Genomic DNA, 17,717 nt, shown 5'->3' with positions numbered 1-17,717 from the left:
GCATCTAAGTTTGACTGTGACCTCTCCAGCTTGCTGATAATAAAGAATGATTCATTTAAGATTGACTTCAGGTGTCCCTCGTGGTAATTTCCACGACAAAGGCAACGCTGCTGATACCTGCGTCAGGACATTGAGACATGCAACGCTGCTGATACCTGCGCCAGGACATTGAGACAGGCAACGCTGCTGATACCTGCGTCAGGACATTGAGACAGGCAACGCTGCTGATACCTGCGTCAGGACATTGAGACAGGCAACGCTGCTGATACCTGCGCCAGGACATTGATACAGGCAACGCTGCTGATACCTGCGCCAGGACATTGAGACAGGCAACGCTGCTGATACATGCGTCAGGACATTGAGACAGGCAACGCTGCTGATACCTGCGCCAGGACATTGAGACAGGCAACGCTGCTGATACCTGCGCCAGGACATTGAGACAGGCAACACTGCTGATACCTGCGCCAGGACATTGAGACAGGCAATGCTGCTGATACCTGCGCCAGGACATTGAGACAGGCAACGCTGCTGATACCTGCGCCAGGACATTGAGACAGGCAACGCTGCTGATACCTGCGTCAGGACATTGAGACAGGCAACGCTGCTGATACCTGCGCCAGGACATTGAGACAGGCAACGCTGCTGATACCTGCGTCAGGACATTGAGACAAATGTATTTTAATCTTACTCTTATCAAACCAAACTTTAAAATATGTAAACGCGTCAAACTTGGGTAGGAGCTTCAGGCTGAGGGTAGGAGCTCCAGGCTGAGGGTAGGAGCTCCAGGCTGAGGGTAGGAGCTCCAGGCTGAGGGTAGGAGCTCCAGGCTGAGGGTAGGAGCTCCAGGCTGTGGGTAGGAGCTCCAGGCTGTGGGTATATAAGCTATCTTTATAGCCTTATTCTGACTCGAGCCCTCGGTTTGGATCAAAGACACACAGTTCCTGGGTCACATGCTAGTAGCTAGGCACCTGAAATAGGAGAGTTCTGTTTTATGGAGTGGGGTTAAGAGGGTAGGGTTAGGGAGTGGGTTAGTGAGTGAGTGAGTGAGTGAGTGAGTGAGTGAGTGAGTGAGTGAGTGAGTGAGAGAGAGAGAGAGAGAGAATATCTGTGTGTGTGAGCGAGCTAGCGAGGGCAGTGTTGTTGTGGAGTAGAGGTTAAAAAAGGCCCTTACCTCCCAGGAAGTTACCAGTTCATGCCTGCGGCCGTTCCCTCCACTGACATTAGCTGGGGCCACCGACGGGACTGGAAGTTAGGGCACAAGAAAAACAACACCAGCAATCACAAGTCATATATTCTCTCCTGCAAGACCATAGCTGACTGTTATTTACCAAGTCAGTTCAACTCTGCTCAACCCATAGCGCTGCTCATTTCAAGAGGCTCAAGACCAGTTGAAATGTGGAAAAACAAGACTCAATACCACTAGAGCTACAGTATCGGTGACCCATAGCTCTTGTCCCAAGAAACCGAAACGGAATCATAAAAGTAGAAAAATACCAGTATATGCCATTTAGAATACACTTTTTTTATTATAAAAAAATCACTATTTATATTATACACAACCAAAAGTATGTGGACACCTCCTCATCAAATATCTCATTCCAAAATCATGGGCATTAATATGGAGTTGGTCCCCCCTTTGCTGCTATAACAGCCTCCACTCTTCTGGGAAGGCTTTCCACTAGATGTTGGAACATTACTGCGGGGACTTGCTTCCATTCAGCCACAAGAGCATTAGTGAGGTCAGGCACTGATGTTGGGCGATTAGGCATGGCTCGCAGTCGACGTTCGAATTCATCCCGAACGTGTTCGATCCACACCAATCTCAACAAACCATTTCTGTATGGACCTCTCTTTGTGCACGGGGGCATTGTCATGCTGAAACAGGAAAGGGCCTTCCCCAAACTGTTGCCACAAATGTGGAAGCACAGAATCATCTATAATGTCATTGTATGCTGTAGCGTTAAGATTTCCTTTCAGTTAGGGGAGCGGTGGTAGGGTTAGGGGGAAATAACAAAGGAAAATATATTAAAAAAAAATATATATATATATATATACACTACCAGTGAAAAGTTTGGACACACCTCCTTTTGTTTGGACTATTTTCTCCATTGTAGAATAATAGTGAAGACATCAACACTATGAAATAACACATATGGAATCATGTAGTAACCCAAAAAGTGTTAAACAAATCAAAATCTATTTTATATTTGAGATTCTTCAAAGTAGCCACCCTTTGCCTTGATGACAGCTTTGTACACTCTTGACGTTCTCTCAACCAGCCACATGAGGTAGTGTCACGGATTCTGCCGAGGCTGCCCCTCCTCCTTGCTCGGGCAGGCTTCGGCGTTCGTCGTCACCGGAGTACTAGCTACCGCCGATCTATGTTCTATGTTTCTATGTTCTACCTGTTGTCTATTGTCACACACCTGTTGCCCCATGTGATTACTCCTTCCCTATTTAACCCAGCGGCTCCCAATGTGTTTTGTGCGTGTTTGTTTTTCGTTTCGTGTGTCGTTTGGTGAGCGGGTTTGTTCCTCCCTGTGTGGAGGTAGTCTGTGTTGTATTCTTTACTTATTCAGTAAAGTACGTTTTCATTGAGTTCTGTGTCCTGCGCCTGACTTCAATCCATCACATTACACTGACACTTGTGACAGGTAGTCACCTGCAATGCATTTCAATTAACAGGTGTGCCTTGTTAAAAGTTAATTTGTGGAATGTCTTTCCTTCTCAATGCGTTTGAGCCAATCAGTTGTGTTGTGACAAGGTGGGGGGGTATACAGAAGATAGCCCTATTTGGTAAAAGACCAAGTCCATGTTATGGCAAGAACAGCTCAAATATGCAAAGAGAAACGACAGTCCATCATTACTTTAAGACATGAAGGTCAGTCAATATGGAAAATGTCAAGAGCTTTGAACGTTTCTTCATGTGCAGTCACAAAAAACATCAAGAGCTATGATGAAACTGGCTCTCATGAGGACCGCCACAGGAATGGAAGACCAAGAGTTCATTAGAGTTACAAGCCTCAGAAATTGCAGCCCAAATAAATGCTCAAATAAGCAAAGACAAATTACAGTCCATCATTACCTTTATTTTGTTTTTATATTTGTACAGATTTTTTAGTTATTTTTTCTGATTATTTTACAAATATATATATTTTTTTGGGGGGGCTGCATTGTTGGTTAAGGGCTTGTAAGTAAGCATTTCACTGTAAGGTCCACACCTGTTGTATTCGGAGCATGTGGCAAATAACATTTGATTTGATTTGAAGGTCAGTCAATCCGGAAAATGTCTAGAACTTGCAAAAACCATCAAGCGCTATTATGAAACTGGCTCTCATGATGACCGCCACAGGAAAGGAAGACCCAGAGTTACCTCTGCTGCAGAGGATAAGGTCATTAGAGTTACCAGCCTCAGAAATTGCAGCCCAAATAAATGCTTCACAGAGTTCAAGTAACAGACACATCTCAACATCAACTGTTCAGAGGAGCATGCGTGAATCAGGCCTTCATGGTCGAATTGCTGCAAAGAAACCACTACTAAAGGACACCAATAATAAGAAGATACTTGCTTGGGCCAAGAAACACGAGCAATGGAAATTAGAGCGATGGAAATCTGTCCTTTGGTCTGATGAGTATGAATTTGAGATTTTTGGTTCCACTTTGTGAGACGCAGAGTAGGTGAACGGATGATCTCCGCATGTGTGGTTTCCACCGTGATGCATGGAGGAGGAGGTGTGATGGTGTGGGGATGCTTTGCTGGTGACACTGTCAGTGATTTATTTAGAATTCAAGGCACACTTAACCAGCATGGCTACCACAGCATTCTGCAGCAATACGCCATCCCATCTGGTTTGCGCTTAGTGGGACAATCATTTGCTTTTCAACAGGACAATGACCCAACACACCTCCAGGCTGTGTAAGGGCTATTTGACCAACAAGTGCTCAGCATATGTGGGAACTCCTTCAAGACTGTTGGAAAAGCATTCCAGGTGAAGCTGGTTGAGAGAATGCCAAGAGTGTGCAAAGCTGTCATCAAGGCAAAGAGTGGATACTTGAAGAATCTTAAATATAAAATATATTTAGATTTGTTGAAAACATTTTTGGTTACTACATGATTCCATATGTCAGCACGATCCGGAACAGAAACAGGCTGTGTCCTAAGTGGAAGGCTTCAAACCCTGGTCAAAAGTAGTGGACTACATAGGGCATAGGGTGTCATTTGGAATGCACACATACCGTAGCAAAGTTCACTAGTGTAAATCGCCTATTTTACCAGCAACTTTATTGCATAGCGTTTTGAAAAGGATATACTTATTTCATGAATGCTTTGTTTATTTATATTTTTAAATTAGTTTACTGCTGAGACGGGTGCTTTTGTTTTGCTAGTTTGAGTAAGAAAAAAAAAACGTTAGTAAAACACGTGAGTGAGATTCATGCTTTTGCTTAGTGAGAAAACAATTATTTTGGATTGAACTGTAGTCAGATACTGTATGTTCTCACGCAGCTAGACCGAAACCCAAACCCCCAACACCATCTAGACCCACACCCCAACCAAGACCTTCAACACCAACTAGACCCACACCCCAACCCAGACCTCCAACACCAACTAGACCCACACCCCAACCCAGACCTCCAACACCAACTAGACCCACACCCCAACCCAGACCTCCAACACCTGCTAGACCCAAACCCAGACTTCCAACACCTGCTCGACCCACACCCCAACCCAGACCTCCAACACCTGCTAGACCCACACCCCATCCCAGACTTCCAACACCAACTAGACCCACACCCAAACCCAGACCTCCAACACCAACTAGACCCACACCCCAACCCAGACCTCCAACACCAACTAGACCCACACCCCAACCAAGACCTCCTACACCAACTAGACCCACACCCAAACCCAGACTTCCAACACCAACTAGACCCACACCCCATCCCAGACTTCCAACACCAACTAGACCCACACCCAAACCCAGACCTCCAACACCAACTAGACCCACACCCCAACCCAGATCTCCAACACCAACTAGACCCACACCCCAACCAAGACCTCCTACACCAACTAGACCCACACCCAAACTCAGACTTCCAACACCAACTAGACCCACACCCAAACCCAGACCTCCAACACCAACTAGACCCACACCCCAACCCAGAACTCCAACACCAACTAGACCCACACCCCAACCCAGACCTCCAACACCAACCAGTCGTGGTCCTCTGTAGCTCAGCTGGTAGAGCACGGCGCTTGTAACGCCAAGGTAGTGGGTTCGATCCCCGGGACCACCCATACACAAAAAAATGTATGCACGCACGACTGTAAGTCGCTTTGGATAAAAGCGTCTGCTAAATGGCATATTATTATTATATTATTATTATAACTAGACCCACACCCCAACGTCCAACACCAACTAGTCCCACACCCCAACCCAGACCTCCAACACCTGAAGGGGAGTTATACTCAACCATTAGGGACCCACAGAGGTGGTGTTGGTGTACAGTTACACGCACACACACACACACACACACACACACACACACACACACACACACACACAGAGAGAGAGAAGTTACCTGCTTCTTTAGTGCGGACCCCCCTGGATGGGGCACTGGGGTCTCCTGTCCCGATAGCGTTACTGGCTACAACCCTGAACTCATAGTCCACCCAGGGGTTGAGCTCCACAGCCATGGCTGACTCCATGTCCCCTGTCACTGGGTCTGGGTCTGGGAGAGGATGGAGGGAGGGAGGGAGGGAGGGAGGGAGGGAGGGAGGGAGGGAGGGAGGGAGGGAGGGAGAGAGGGAGGGAGGGAGGGAGGGAGAGAGGGAGGGAGGGAGGGAGGAGGGAGGAGGGGGGAGGGAGGGAGGGAGGGGGAGGGAGGGAGGAGGGAGGGAGGGAGGGAGGGAGTGAGGGAGGGAGGGAGAGAGGGAGAGGGAGAGGGGAGAGACAGAGATAGAGAGACAGAGAGACAGACATTGGTTTCGCGGCCAGAACTGCATGATAAACAGGGCCAGAACAGTAGAAATACATCAGAAGCAAGAACAGAGATGTTGACTCAGAATTAAACAGAACATGTTGACACCACAGTACTGTACAGTAGGGAAAACATTGTCTATTGGAATCATAACCCTGTTATTGAAATGCACTCATGGAATGACATGATGTAATCCTGCCACAATGCAGATACACTTCCTCTACATTTGAACTGAATACTATACGATCTGATAATCCACTACAGTTATATTGTATCGTACTCTCCGATTCCTTATTATGGCTTACTTTTCAATAATATAGAGATAACTATGACAGGACAGGACAGGACAGGACTGGCTGGCTGGCTGACTGGCTGGCTGGCTGACTGGCTGGCTGGGTTAGCCAATGACGGCAAGCTAGCCACAAACTCAGCTTATTAATGTTAAAACAATTACCCATAGGGCAAGTCAATGAACAGTTGGCTAAAATAGTACATGGATTTGTCTGAAATGGCACCCAATTGCCTTTATAGAGCAGTACTTTTGACCAATTATCAAATCAAGTCAAATTGTATTTGCCACATGCGCCGAATACAACAGGTGTAGACCTTACAGTGAAATGCTTACTTACAAGCCCTTAACCACCAATGCAGTTTTAAGAAAAATAAGTGTTAAGTAAAAAATAGATAAGTAAAAAATTATAATTAATAATTAAAGAGCAGCAGTAAAATAACAGTAGGGAGGCTATACACAGGGGGGTACCGGTATAGAGTCAATGTGCGGGGGCACCGGATAGTTGAGGTAATTGAGGTAATATGTACATGTGGGTAGAGTTAAAGTGACTATGCATAGATAATAAACAGAGTAGCAGCAGCGTAAAAGAGGGGGTGGGGTGGGGGGGCGGACAATGCAAATAGTCCGGGTAGCCATGATTAGCTGTTCAGGAGTCTTATGACTTGGGGGTAGAAGCTGTTAAGAAGCCTTTTGGACCTAGACTTGGCGCTCCAGTACCGCTTGCCGTGCAGTAGAAAGAGAACAGTCTATGACTAGGGTGGCTACAGTCTTTGACAATTTTGAGGGCCGTCCTCTGACACCGCCTGGTATAGAGGTCCTAGATGGCAGGAAGCTTGGTCCCAGTGATGTACTGGGCCGTATGCACTACCCTCTGTAGTGCCTTGTGGTCGGATGCCGAGCAGTTGCCATACCAGGCAGTGATGCAACCAGTCAGGATGCTCTCGATGGTGCAGCTGTAGAACATTTTAAGGATCTGAGGACCCATGCCAAATCTTTTCAGTCTCCTGAGGGGGAATAGGCTTTGTCATGCCCTCTTCACAACTGTCTTGGTGTGTTTGGACCATGATAGTTTGTTGGTGATGTGGACACCAAGGAACTTGAAGCTATCAACCTGTTCCACTACAGCCCTGTCGATGAGAATGGGGGCGTGCTCAGTCCTCTTTTTTCCCCTGTAGTCCACAATCATCTCCTTGGTCTTGATCACGTTGAGGGAGAGATTGTTATCCTGGCACCACACGGCCAGGTCTCTGACCTCCTCCCTATAGGCTGTCTCATCGTTGTCGGTGATCAGGCCTACCACTGTTGTGTCGTCGGCAAACTTAATGATGGTGTTGGAGTCGTGCCTGGTTATGCAGTCATGGGTGAACAGGGAGTACAGGAGGGGACTGAGCATGCACCCCTGAGGGGCCTCCGTGTTGAGGATCAGCGTGGCAGATGTGTTGTTACCAATCTTTACCACCTAGGTGCGGCCCATCAGGATGTCCAGGATCCAGTTGCAGAGGGAGGTGCTTAGTCCCAGGGTCCTTAGCTTAGTGATGAGCTTTGAGGACACTATGGTGTTGAACGCTGAGCTGTAGTCAATGAATAGCATTCTCACGTAGGTGTTCCTCTTGTCCAGGTGGGAAAAGGGTAGTGTGAAGTGCAATAGTGATTGCATCTTCTGTGGATCTGTTGGGGCAGTATGCGAATTGGAGTGGGTCTAGGGTTTCTGGGATAATGATGTTGATGTGAGCCATGACCAGCCTTTCAAAGCACTTCATGGCTACAGACGTGAGTGCTACGGGTCGGTAGTCATTTAGGCAGGTTATCTTAGTGTTCTTGGGCACAGGGACTATGGTGGTCTGCTTGAAACATGTTTTTATTACAGACTGTCAGTGAAGACACTTGCCAGTTGGTCAGCGCATGCTCAGAGTACATGTCCTGGTAATCCATCTGGCCCCGCGGCCTTGTAAATTTTGTCCTGTTTAAAGGTCATACTCACATCGGCTATGGAGAGCGTGATCACACAGTTGTCCGGAACAGCTGATGCTCTTATGCATGTTTCAGTGTTACTTGCCTCGAAGCGAGCATAGAAGTCTGGTAGGCTCGTGTCACTGTGCAGCTCGCGGCTGTGCTTCCCTTTGTCTGTAATATTTTGCAAGCCCTGCCACATCCGACGAGCGTCGGAGCTGGTGTAGTACGATTCAATCTTAGTCCGGTATTGACTCTTTGCCTGTTTGATGGTTCGTCGGAGGGCGTAGCGGAATTTCTTATGAGCGTCCCGGTTAGAGTCCCGCTCCTTGAAAGCGGCATTTCTACCCTTTAGCTCAATGCGGATGTTTCCTGTAATCCATGGCTTCTGGTTGGAGTATGTACGTACGGTCACTGTGGGACGACGTCATCGATGCACTTATTGATGAAGCCAATGACTGATGTGGTGTACTCCTCAATGCCATCGGAAGAATGCCGGAACATAGCACGGCGCTTGTAATGCCAGGGTAGTGGGTTTGATCCCCGGGACCACCCATATGTAAAAGTGTATGCGCACATTAGTCGCTGAGCTACTGCCTCTCTCCTCTTATCAAGTCTCCCATCCCCCATGTCTTCAGATCACTGTGTAGAGCTACTGCCTCTCTCCTCTTATCAAGCCGTTCCACATTAACACCAGGGCACTCTGCAAGCTAACTGCTCTTCAAACACATGCTGATAACTCTGTTGGCAAGAAAGGAGAACAGTGTGTCCCAAATGGCATCGTATCACCTATATAGTACACTGCTTTTAAGCAGAACCCAATGGGCCCTGGTCAAAGGTTGTGCAGTATATAGGGAATAGGGTTTCATTCAGGATACAACCCTACAGCTAAAAGCCCTCATTCCCTGTATGCTAATCTTTCCACATGCATCACTGGGACCCTAATACTATTTTCTCCAAGTCAGTGTTGTTGATCAAGGCCTAATGGTCTTTCCTCCGGTTCTGTGTTGTTGATCAAGGCCTAATGGTCTTTCCTCCTGTTCCGTGTTGTTGATCAAGGCCTAATACTCTGTCCTCCCAGTCCATGTTGTTGAACAAAGCCTAATACTCTGTCCTCCCATTCAGTGTGAATCATCCTACATCTATGGACATTATTCATTATGGAGCTCTAAACTCTAAACTCTAAACTTTACTATTATTCTCATCCTCCGTACGCAGCAGCAGAATATTACACCTACTGAGTCAGCAGTCATCCTCTGACATTAACAGAGCAGCAGCTGCAGATTACACCTACTGAGTCAGCAGTCATCCTCTGACATTAACAGAACAGCAGCAGCAGATTACAGCTACTGAGTCAGCAGTCATCCTCTGACATTAACAGAACAGCAGCAGCAGATTACAGCTACTGAGTCAGCAGTCATCCTCTGACATTAACAGAGCAGCAGCAGATTACACCTACTGAGTCAGCAGTCATCCTCTGACATTAACAGAACAGCAGCAGCAGATTACAGCTACTGAGTCAGCAGTCATCCTCTGATATTAACAGAGCAGCAGAAGCATGTGGGGGTCTGGAACAAAAAGCATTAGTCACCATTTGGGGCCATCCTGAATCTAGAGTTTTTATTTCCTTCATATTGGTTTCCACAAGACAATACATTGTCTATGCAACTGAAATTCTCTGGCCTCCATATTGGTTTCCACAAGGCAATACATCCTCTATGCAGCTTAACATCTCTGGCCTAAAACAGGACAACATACCTGTCCTGAGGGTCTGCCAGCCCAGGGAGAAGGGGCTCCGGGCCTGAAGGTTGTAGCTGCTGATGGGGCTGTGGTTGTCCACCCCTCCACTCCACGACAGGGTGGCTGTAGTGTCTGTGATCTCCTCTACTATCACCACACCAGGGGGGCCTGGAGGGCCTAGGGGGATCAGAGAGACAGAGACAGAGAGAGAGACAGAGAGAGAGAGAGAGAGAGAGAGAGAGAGAGAGAGAGAGAGAGAGAGAGAGAGAGAGAGAGAGAGAGAGAGAGAGAGAGAGAGAGAGAGAGAGAGAGAGAGAGAGAGAGAGAGAGAGAGAGAGAGAGAGACAGAGACAGAGACAGAGAGAGAGAGACAGAGAGAGAGACAGAGAGAGAGAGAGACAGAGAGAGAGACAGAGAGAGAGAGAGACAGAGAGAGAGAGAGAGAGAGAGAGAGAGAGAGAGAAGCAGAGACAGAGACAGAGACAGAGAGAGAGAGAGAGAGAGAGAGAGAGACAGAGAGAGACAGAGAGAGAGAGAGAGAGAGACAGAGAGAGAGACAGAGAGAGAGAGAGAGAGAGAGAGAGAGAGAGAGAGAGAGAGAGAGAGAGAGAGAGAGAGAGAGAGAGAGAGAGAGAGACAGAGAGAGACAGAGAGAGAGAGACAGAGAGAGACAGAGAGAGAGAGAGAGAGAGAGAGACAGAGAGAGAGAGAGAGAGAGAGAGAGAGAGAGAGAGAGAGAGAGAGAGAGAGAGAGAGACAGAGAGAGAGAGAGAGAGAGAGACAGAGAGAGAGACAGAGAGAGAGAGAGAGAGAGAGACAGAGAGAGAGAGCAGAGAGAGAGAGAGAGAGAGAGAGAGAGAGAGAGAGAGAGAGAGAGAGAGAGAGAGAGAGAGAGAGAGAGAGAGAGAGAGAGAGAGAGAGAGAGAGAGAGAGAGAGAGACAGAGAGAGACAGAGAGAGAGAGAGAGAGAGAGAGAGAGAGAGAGAGAGAGAGAGACAGAGAGAGAGAGAGAGAGAGAGAGAGAGAGAGACAGAGACAGAGACAGAGAGAGACAGAGAGAGAGAGAGAGAGAGAGAGAGAGAGAGAGAGAGAGAGAGAGAGAGAGAGAGAGAGAGAGAGAGAGAGACAGAGACAGAGACAGAGACAGAGAGAGAGAGAGAGAGAGAGAGAGAGAGAGAGAGAGAGAGAGAGAGAGAGAGAGAGAGACAGAGACAGAGACAGAGAGAGAGAGAGAGAGAGAGAGAGAGAGCAGAGACAGAGAGAGAGAGAGACAGAGAGAGAGAGAGAGAGAGAGAGAGAGAGAGAGAGAGAGAGAGAGAGAGAGAGAGAGAGAGAGAGAGAGAGAGAGAGACAGAGACAGAGACAGAGACAGACAGAGAGAGAGAGAGAGAGAGAGGTGAGGAGAGATAGATAGATAGAGAGAGAGAGAGAGAGAGAGAGAGAGAGAGAGAGAGAGAGAGAGAGAGAGAGAGAGAGAGAGAGAGAGAGAGAGAGAGAGAGAGAGAGAGAGAGACAGAGAGAGAGAGAGAGAGAGAGAGAGACAGAGAGAGACAGGAGAGAGAGAGAGAGAGAGACAGAGAGAGACAGAGAGAGAGAGAGAGAGAGAGTGAGGAGAGATAGATAGATAGATAGAGAGAGAGAGAGAGAGAGAGAGAGAGAGAGAGAGAGAGAGAGAGAGAGAGAGAGAGAGAGAGAGAGAGAGAGAGAGAGAGAGAGAGAGAGAGAGAGAGAGAGAGAGAGAGAGAGAGAGAGAGAGAGAGAGAGAGAGAGAGAGACAGAGAGAGAGACAGAGAGAGACAGAGAGAGAGAGAGAGAGAGAGAGAGAGAGAGAGAGAGAGAGAGAGAGAGAGAGAGAGAGAGAGAGAGAGAGAGAGAGAGAGAGAGAGAGAGAGAGAGAGAGAGAGAGACAGAGAGAGAGAGAGAGAGGTTGGGAGAGATAGATAGATAGAGAGAGAGAGAGAGAGAGAGAGAGAGAGAGAGAGAGAGAGAGAGAGAGAGAGAGAGATAGGTGAGGAGAGATAGATAGATAGAGAGAGAGAGATTGGGTGAAATACCACAGTGTGCAATATTTGTGACCTGTTGCCACAAGAAAAGGGCAACCAGTGAAGAACAAACACCTTTATAAATACAACCCATATTTATGTTGGTTTATTCTCCCTTTTGTACTTTAACCTCTACGGGATCGGTGTCCCATATACGGGACGGTTGAGCTAATGTGCGCTAATGTGATTAGCATGACTGTTGTAAGTAACAGCAAACTTTCCAGGACATAGACATGTCTTATATGGGCAGAAAGCTTAAATTCATGTTAATCTAACTGCGATATCCAATTTACAGTAGCTATTACAGTGAAAAAATACCATGCTATTGTTTGAGGAGAGTGCACAACAACAACAAAATTATCACAGCAACTGGTTTGATACATTCACCTCTGAAGGTAAATAATGTACTTACATTCAGTAATCTTGCTCTGATTTGTCATCCTAAGGTTCCCAGAGATAAAATGTAGCATGGTTTTGTTTGATAAAATCCATTTTTATATTCAAATGTAGGATCTGGGTTCTACAGTTTGAACCCCTGCTGTCTCTGGCTCCACACCCACCCTGCCCGGGCCATCTAGATGTGTGAAAGTTAGTGTATAAGCTAATGATCCATCATGTATGACTTTCCTGGGAGTGTGTAAACTTACATTTTGTATTACCATATCATTTTTGTATGTTCTCTATAGTTATGTACTTGAAAATGTATCAATTTACCAATTCGGCACATTTGGGCAGACTTGATACAAAATAGTCCAGTCTTGCAATGCTTCAATGGATCAATCTGAAACTTTGCACAGACAATGATGCCATCTAGTGGCCAGAATCTAAATTGCGCCTAAACTGCGATGTTATATTGTGGCCTTTCTCTTGCATTTCAAAGATTTAAAAAAAAATACAGCGGGTAAACGCAAGTATTTCCCATGACTGTGCCTCAAAACACAAAGCCTTCACTATCTCACAAAGCTTTTACTGTTTCATCCTGGAATATCCAAGGCCTGAGGTTATCTGCCTTTGGCCTAAAGAGCAGGAACCTGGACTTGACCAAAGAAATCAGAAATACAGACATTGTCATCCTACAAGAAACATGGTATAGAGGAGATGGACCCACTGGTTGCCCTCTAGGTTACAGAGAGCTGGTAGTCCCATCCACCAAACTACCAGGTGTGAAACAGGGAAGGGACTCCGGGGGTATGCTAATTTGGTATAGAGCAGACCTAACTCACTCTATTAAATTCATCAAAACAGGAACATTTTACATTTGGTTAGAAATTCAAAAGGAAATTATCTCAACAGAGAAAAATGTCCTCCTGTGTGCTACCTATATATCCCCCGACTAAAATCCCTTAAATGGTAGACCTGCACAAGGCTGGGATGGGTCCATCCAGGAAAGAGGGAAATCAATAATTTCCAGGCCCAGGGACATGTACTAGTCTATGGTGACCTAAATGCCAGAACTGGACAAGAACCTGACACCCTCAGCACACAGGGGGACAAAGACCTATATATTATGGCATTGATTCCTACACAGTGAATGAATATCCAACATGGTCAGTTAAGTAAACAATGGCTCATCTGCGTTACATGGTGCATCATGGGTCATCAAGTCATAGGATGGTTACATTCGCATGACACATGTAACACTGCTTACAGCACCACATCAAATTTCTCTTTTGGGGTCGAGTTGATGCAGATCCAAGAACGGAGGATGATGTTTGTCTCTGTCAAAATGTTCTGAAAACGTTGTCCCTGCTACCAGACAGTTCAGCTTGTTGGATTCTTCGGTGTTTGTTTCTGGCGGCTGTAGCAAGTGGCTTTCCCTTCCTCTCCTGCTCCAGCAGGGTCGTTTGATTTAGCGCAAAGACACATCTTGCCCAGAAGGCCAGCCCAAGTGGGCTCAGGGCTCCACCCCCTTGTTTTCATTCAAAGTGAAAACACAACACAAGAAGTGGGAGGCCTGCCACACCACCACACAATCACTGCCACACCACCACACAATCATAAAGTAAATAAAATGTAAACCCTCATTCCGTATTCATTTAAAGGCCGAATCTGCAAGCCTGTGCACCCCGCACAGGCTTGCAGATTCAGCCTTTAAATGAATACGGAATGAGGGTTTACATTTTATTTACTTTATGATTGTGTGGTGGTGTGGCAGTCGACCCTTCTTCTGTTTCAAACTGCCAAACATATGCTTACCTCAGCAGCTTCATCTGAAGTAAATATAATCTATAAGTGGTGCAACACATCCACCAAACAGTCTGAAGGAGAGGACAAGAGGAGCCGTGAGAGACCAGCTGTAAACGACTGCGCCTGACAGCTGGTGCTGGTGTCAAGGGTTCTGGTGCTGGCCAATGAAAACCAACATTGTGTGTTTCAAAGGGTCCATAAAAGGGTCGGTTTGAAAAGTACATTTGCATTCCGAGGAGGGATATTAATATGCATTCTGTGTCGCCATGGGAACCAGCTAGCCAGCAGGGGAGGATTAATTTTTTAGTCTGGATGAACAGTGTGAAATATGCTTCCCTGTCTGGTCTGTATGGCTCCGCAGCAGTCAGTCAGTCATTAAAACCGAGGTGTATGAAACCACTAATGTTCCGGACGGCATCTATAGATGTGGAGGATGTACCCAGTGTAACTTCACGAACAAATGTACAATGTTCAATCACCCTTTTACGGGCCAGGCCATTAAGATTAAGGGCATCATTACATGTTCCACACAAAAATGTGATACACCTGATCAAGTGGTCTATGCTATGTAGGTAAAACAAAACGAGCTCTGAAAACAAGGACAGCAGAACACAGGAGTAATATCAGGACCCTTGACCAGAGAAACCGGCTCAGAGCCTGTGGCAAAAATGAGGAGACATGAACAGGTATAGGCCAATCAAAAGGTTCTTTATTGTAAACCAAAAACGATTAACTTGAAACAAAGAGAAAAGGAATGAGGTGTGGAAATGTCATGATGTAGGGTGTAGGTAAGGTTCATGGATGCATGAATCTGTGTGTGTGAACATGACTGAGTGGAAACTAAGTAAACCTACAAAGGAACAAACAAAACACGATCATACCTGGAGGAGCAGGGAGAGAGAGAGAGAGGGGGGGGTTAGTGAAGCAGTTTGAAATACCCTGAGCCCAGGTGGCTCCAATCACACCAATCACTAACGACCCTCCTCTGTCTGCAGGAGGAACCGCCCCTGCACTGCAGAGGGGCCGTGACACCCCCCTCCTTAAAATGAGGGTCCCACCCTCAACCCAAATTACGACCCAACATATTTAAAACAATCCAAAATTCCTCCCAAAAACCAAAAAAAACGGATACCAGTCCCGGCTTCTAACAGTAGCCCCGTGTTCCCTAGCTGACTGTCCGTCCTCAAACTCAGCAGCCCTGGTACCTGGGGAGCAATTTAAGAGAAAAGAGGCGCAGACAGCCCGCAGGGGTCAGCAGAGAGAGAATACAAACAGGCTAAAGGAGCATGGGACAGAGCATCAGCAATGATATTATCCTTACCACTAATATGTCTAATATCAAGGTTGAATGGTTGCAAGAACAAAGCCAAACGCATCAGGCGCTGGTTTGGATTTTGCAGGGACTTCAGAAAAATAAGTGGGTTGTGGTCAGTAAACACAGTTACAGGGGTTAAACCAGAACCAACATAGACCTCGAAGTGCTGTAAAGCCCAAATGAGACCTAAAGCCTCCTTTTCAATTACAGAATAGTTTTGCTGATACTTATTACATTTCTGGGAAAAGAAACTGACTGGACACTCAACATTGTCATCATTTTCCCGGAGAAGCACAGCCCCAGCACCAATTTGACTGGCATGTACCTGCAATTTGAAAAGTTTCCCAAAATGTGGTGCTGCCAACACAGGTGCCAAACACAAAAGAGCCTTAACTGCATCAAATGCCTCTTGACACTGGGTGGACCAGATAAATTCAGCCTTCAACAGATTGGTCAGGGGGGACACTACTACCGAAAAGTCTTTACAGAAAGCACGGTAGTACCCCACCATTCCCAGGAAGCGCATCAGTTATTTCTTTGTGGAGGGCTGTGGGAACTGCTTCACAGCCTGAACCTTGGCTTCCACGGGCCAAACACGTTGCCATCTACCAGGGACACTACACCATCTGAAATAAAGGCTGAAAAATCACCGTGGGAAGACTGAGAATCAAACTCAACTAGAGCTGCCGTCACGGCAGGTCTAACTTGACCTGACTTTTTTTGATTTAAGTAGAGGACACTCTTTCTTCCAATGTCCTTCAACTAAACAGTAGCGACGGGTTTTAGCATTAACCGGTGCTTTAAGTCCTCCAGACCCAAACTTCTGCTGAGGCCTTTGAAAAGAAGCTCCAAAATAAGGTGACCTACTATTCCTAGAAGGGAAGTTATTTTGACGGTACATGTGACTGTTTGATTCAAAATGGCTTTTATGTGTTAGCCTGTACTCACCTGCAAGGACTGCTGCATCACTTGGAGACTTAACTTTACGTTCATTCATGTATGTAGCAACCTGGTCAGACACAAATTAGACAGACCCTCAAAAGTACTAACTTCAGAAGCTGTACACCAATGATTAAATCCAGAAGTCAAATCACAAACAAACTCAGAATAGGTTTGTGAATCTAACTTTTTCCTGTAACGAAAACTTTGACGATATGCCTCTGGCACAAGCTCGTAGACCTTCAGAAGTGCTGATTTAACTTTTATCATACACTTTACTGTCAGCTACACTCAGTGCTACAAAAGCCTCACGTGCTTCACCTGTAAAGACACATTGCAACAACATAGTCATGTCCAAATCTGACCAAGCTCTAGCATCCGCAGTACGCTCAAATACTGTGTCTGGATCTGACAAACTGTGGTTGTCCCTCTGGTCTATTAGCGTTTCTCAATCACGCTATCTCCAACTGCATATGCAACAGCTCCCTCTGCTGCTCAAAAGTTAATGAAGGACTAGACTGAAAACGTACCCTCACCACTAGCAGATTGACCCGAAAAAACACCTATTTCCATAAGACCCTGCTTTAGTTTAGCTTTAACAGTCTCTTAAGTTTTTTTATCAACAATCTCAATCTGATAATGTTCAGCAATTTCAATTAACTGCTCCTTAGTACACAACTCTAAGGCTACCGCTGAAGGAGCTTGAACAAAACCACTCAGAATGTTAGACATTTTACTCAACCAATACAACCATTACAACCATTACAACCAATACAACCAATACAACCAATACAACCAATACAACCATTACAACCATTACAACCAATACAACCAATACAACCAATACAACCAATACAAATGCTCCAAAACAAAAACAAATACACAATTCACCTGCTGTCAGTCTGGGTTCAAGGACAAGAGCCACACCCCACTATCAACTAATTAACTGGCCCTAGTCTTCGTGCAGTGACATGTGGTGGGGTTTTATGCACACAAAACCAGTGGAGTGGAAAAGACAACCAGAAACTGGCAGCCCCCCCCCCCATAACCACGGAGGTGCTCCCGAGCCGATGTAAGGGAAAAGGGAAAGGGAAGCTCTACCCACGTTCACTGCCACCTAAGGGGAAAGGGAAGCTCTACCCACGTTCACTGCCACCTAAGGGGAAAGGGAAGCTCTACCCACGTTCACTGCCACCTAAGGGGAAAGGGAAGCTCTACCCACGTTCACTGCCACCTAAGGGGAAAGGGAAGCTCTACCCACGTTCACTGCCAC

The 17,717-nt window shown here is 46.4% G+C and overlaps 1 protein-coding gene across 1 annotated transcript in view; it reads right to left on the bottom strand.

Moving 5' to 3' along the window:
* The window catches only part of LOC121559952 (contactin-5-like), a 326,846-nt gene that overhangs the window by 80,132 nt on the left and 228,997 nt on the right, over window positions 1–17,717 (bottom strand). Inside the window, exons 11-13 of the mRNA XM_045219969.1 lie at window positions 9,980–10,138; window positions 5,581–5,730; window positions 1,172–1,242 (exon numbers count right to left, since the gene is read on the bottom strand). Coding sequence (XP_045075904.1) covers window positions 1,172–1,242; window positions 5,581–5,730; window positions 9,980–10,138 — 380 coding nt within the window. The remainder of the gene's footprint in view (window positions 1–1,171; window positions 1,243–5,580; window positions 5,731–9,979; window positions 10,139–17,717) is intronic.

This window comes from Coregonus clupeaformis, chromosome 6 (assembly GCF_020615455.1).
Source record: "Coregonus clupeaformis isolate EN_2021a chromosome 6, ASM2061545v1, whole genome shotgun sequence".
Lineage (NCBI taxonomy): Eukaryota > Metazoa > Chordata > Actinopteri > Salmoniformes > Salmonidae > Coregonus > Coregonus clupeaformis.
The sequence above is the reverse complement of the archived record's forward strand: the minus strand, read 5'-3'. Positions and strand labels throughout refer to the sequence as shown.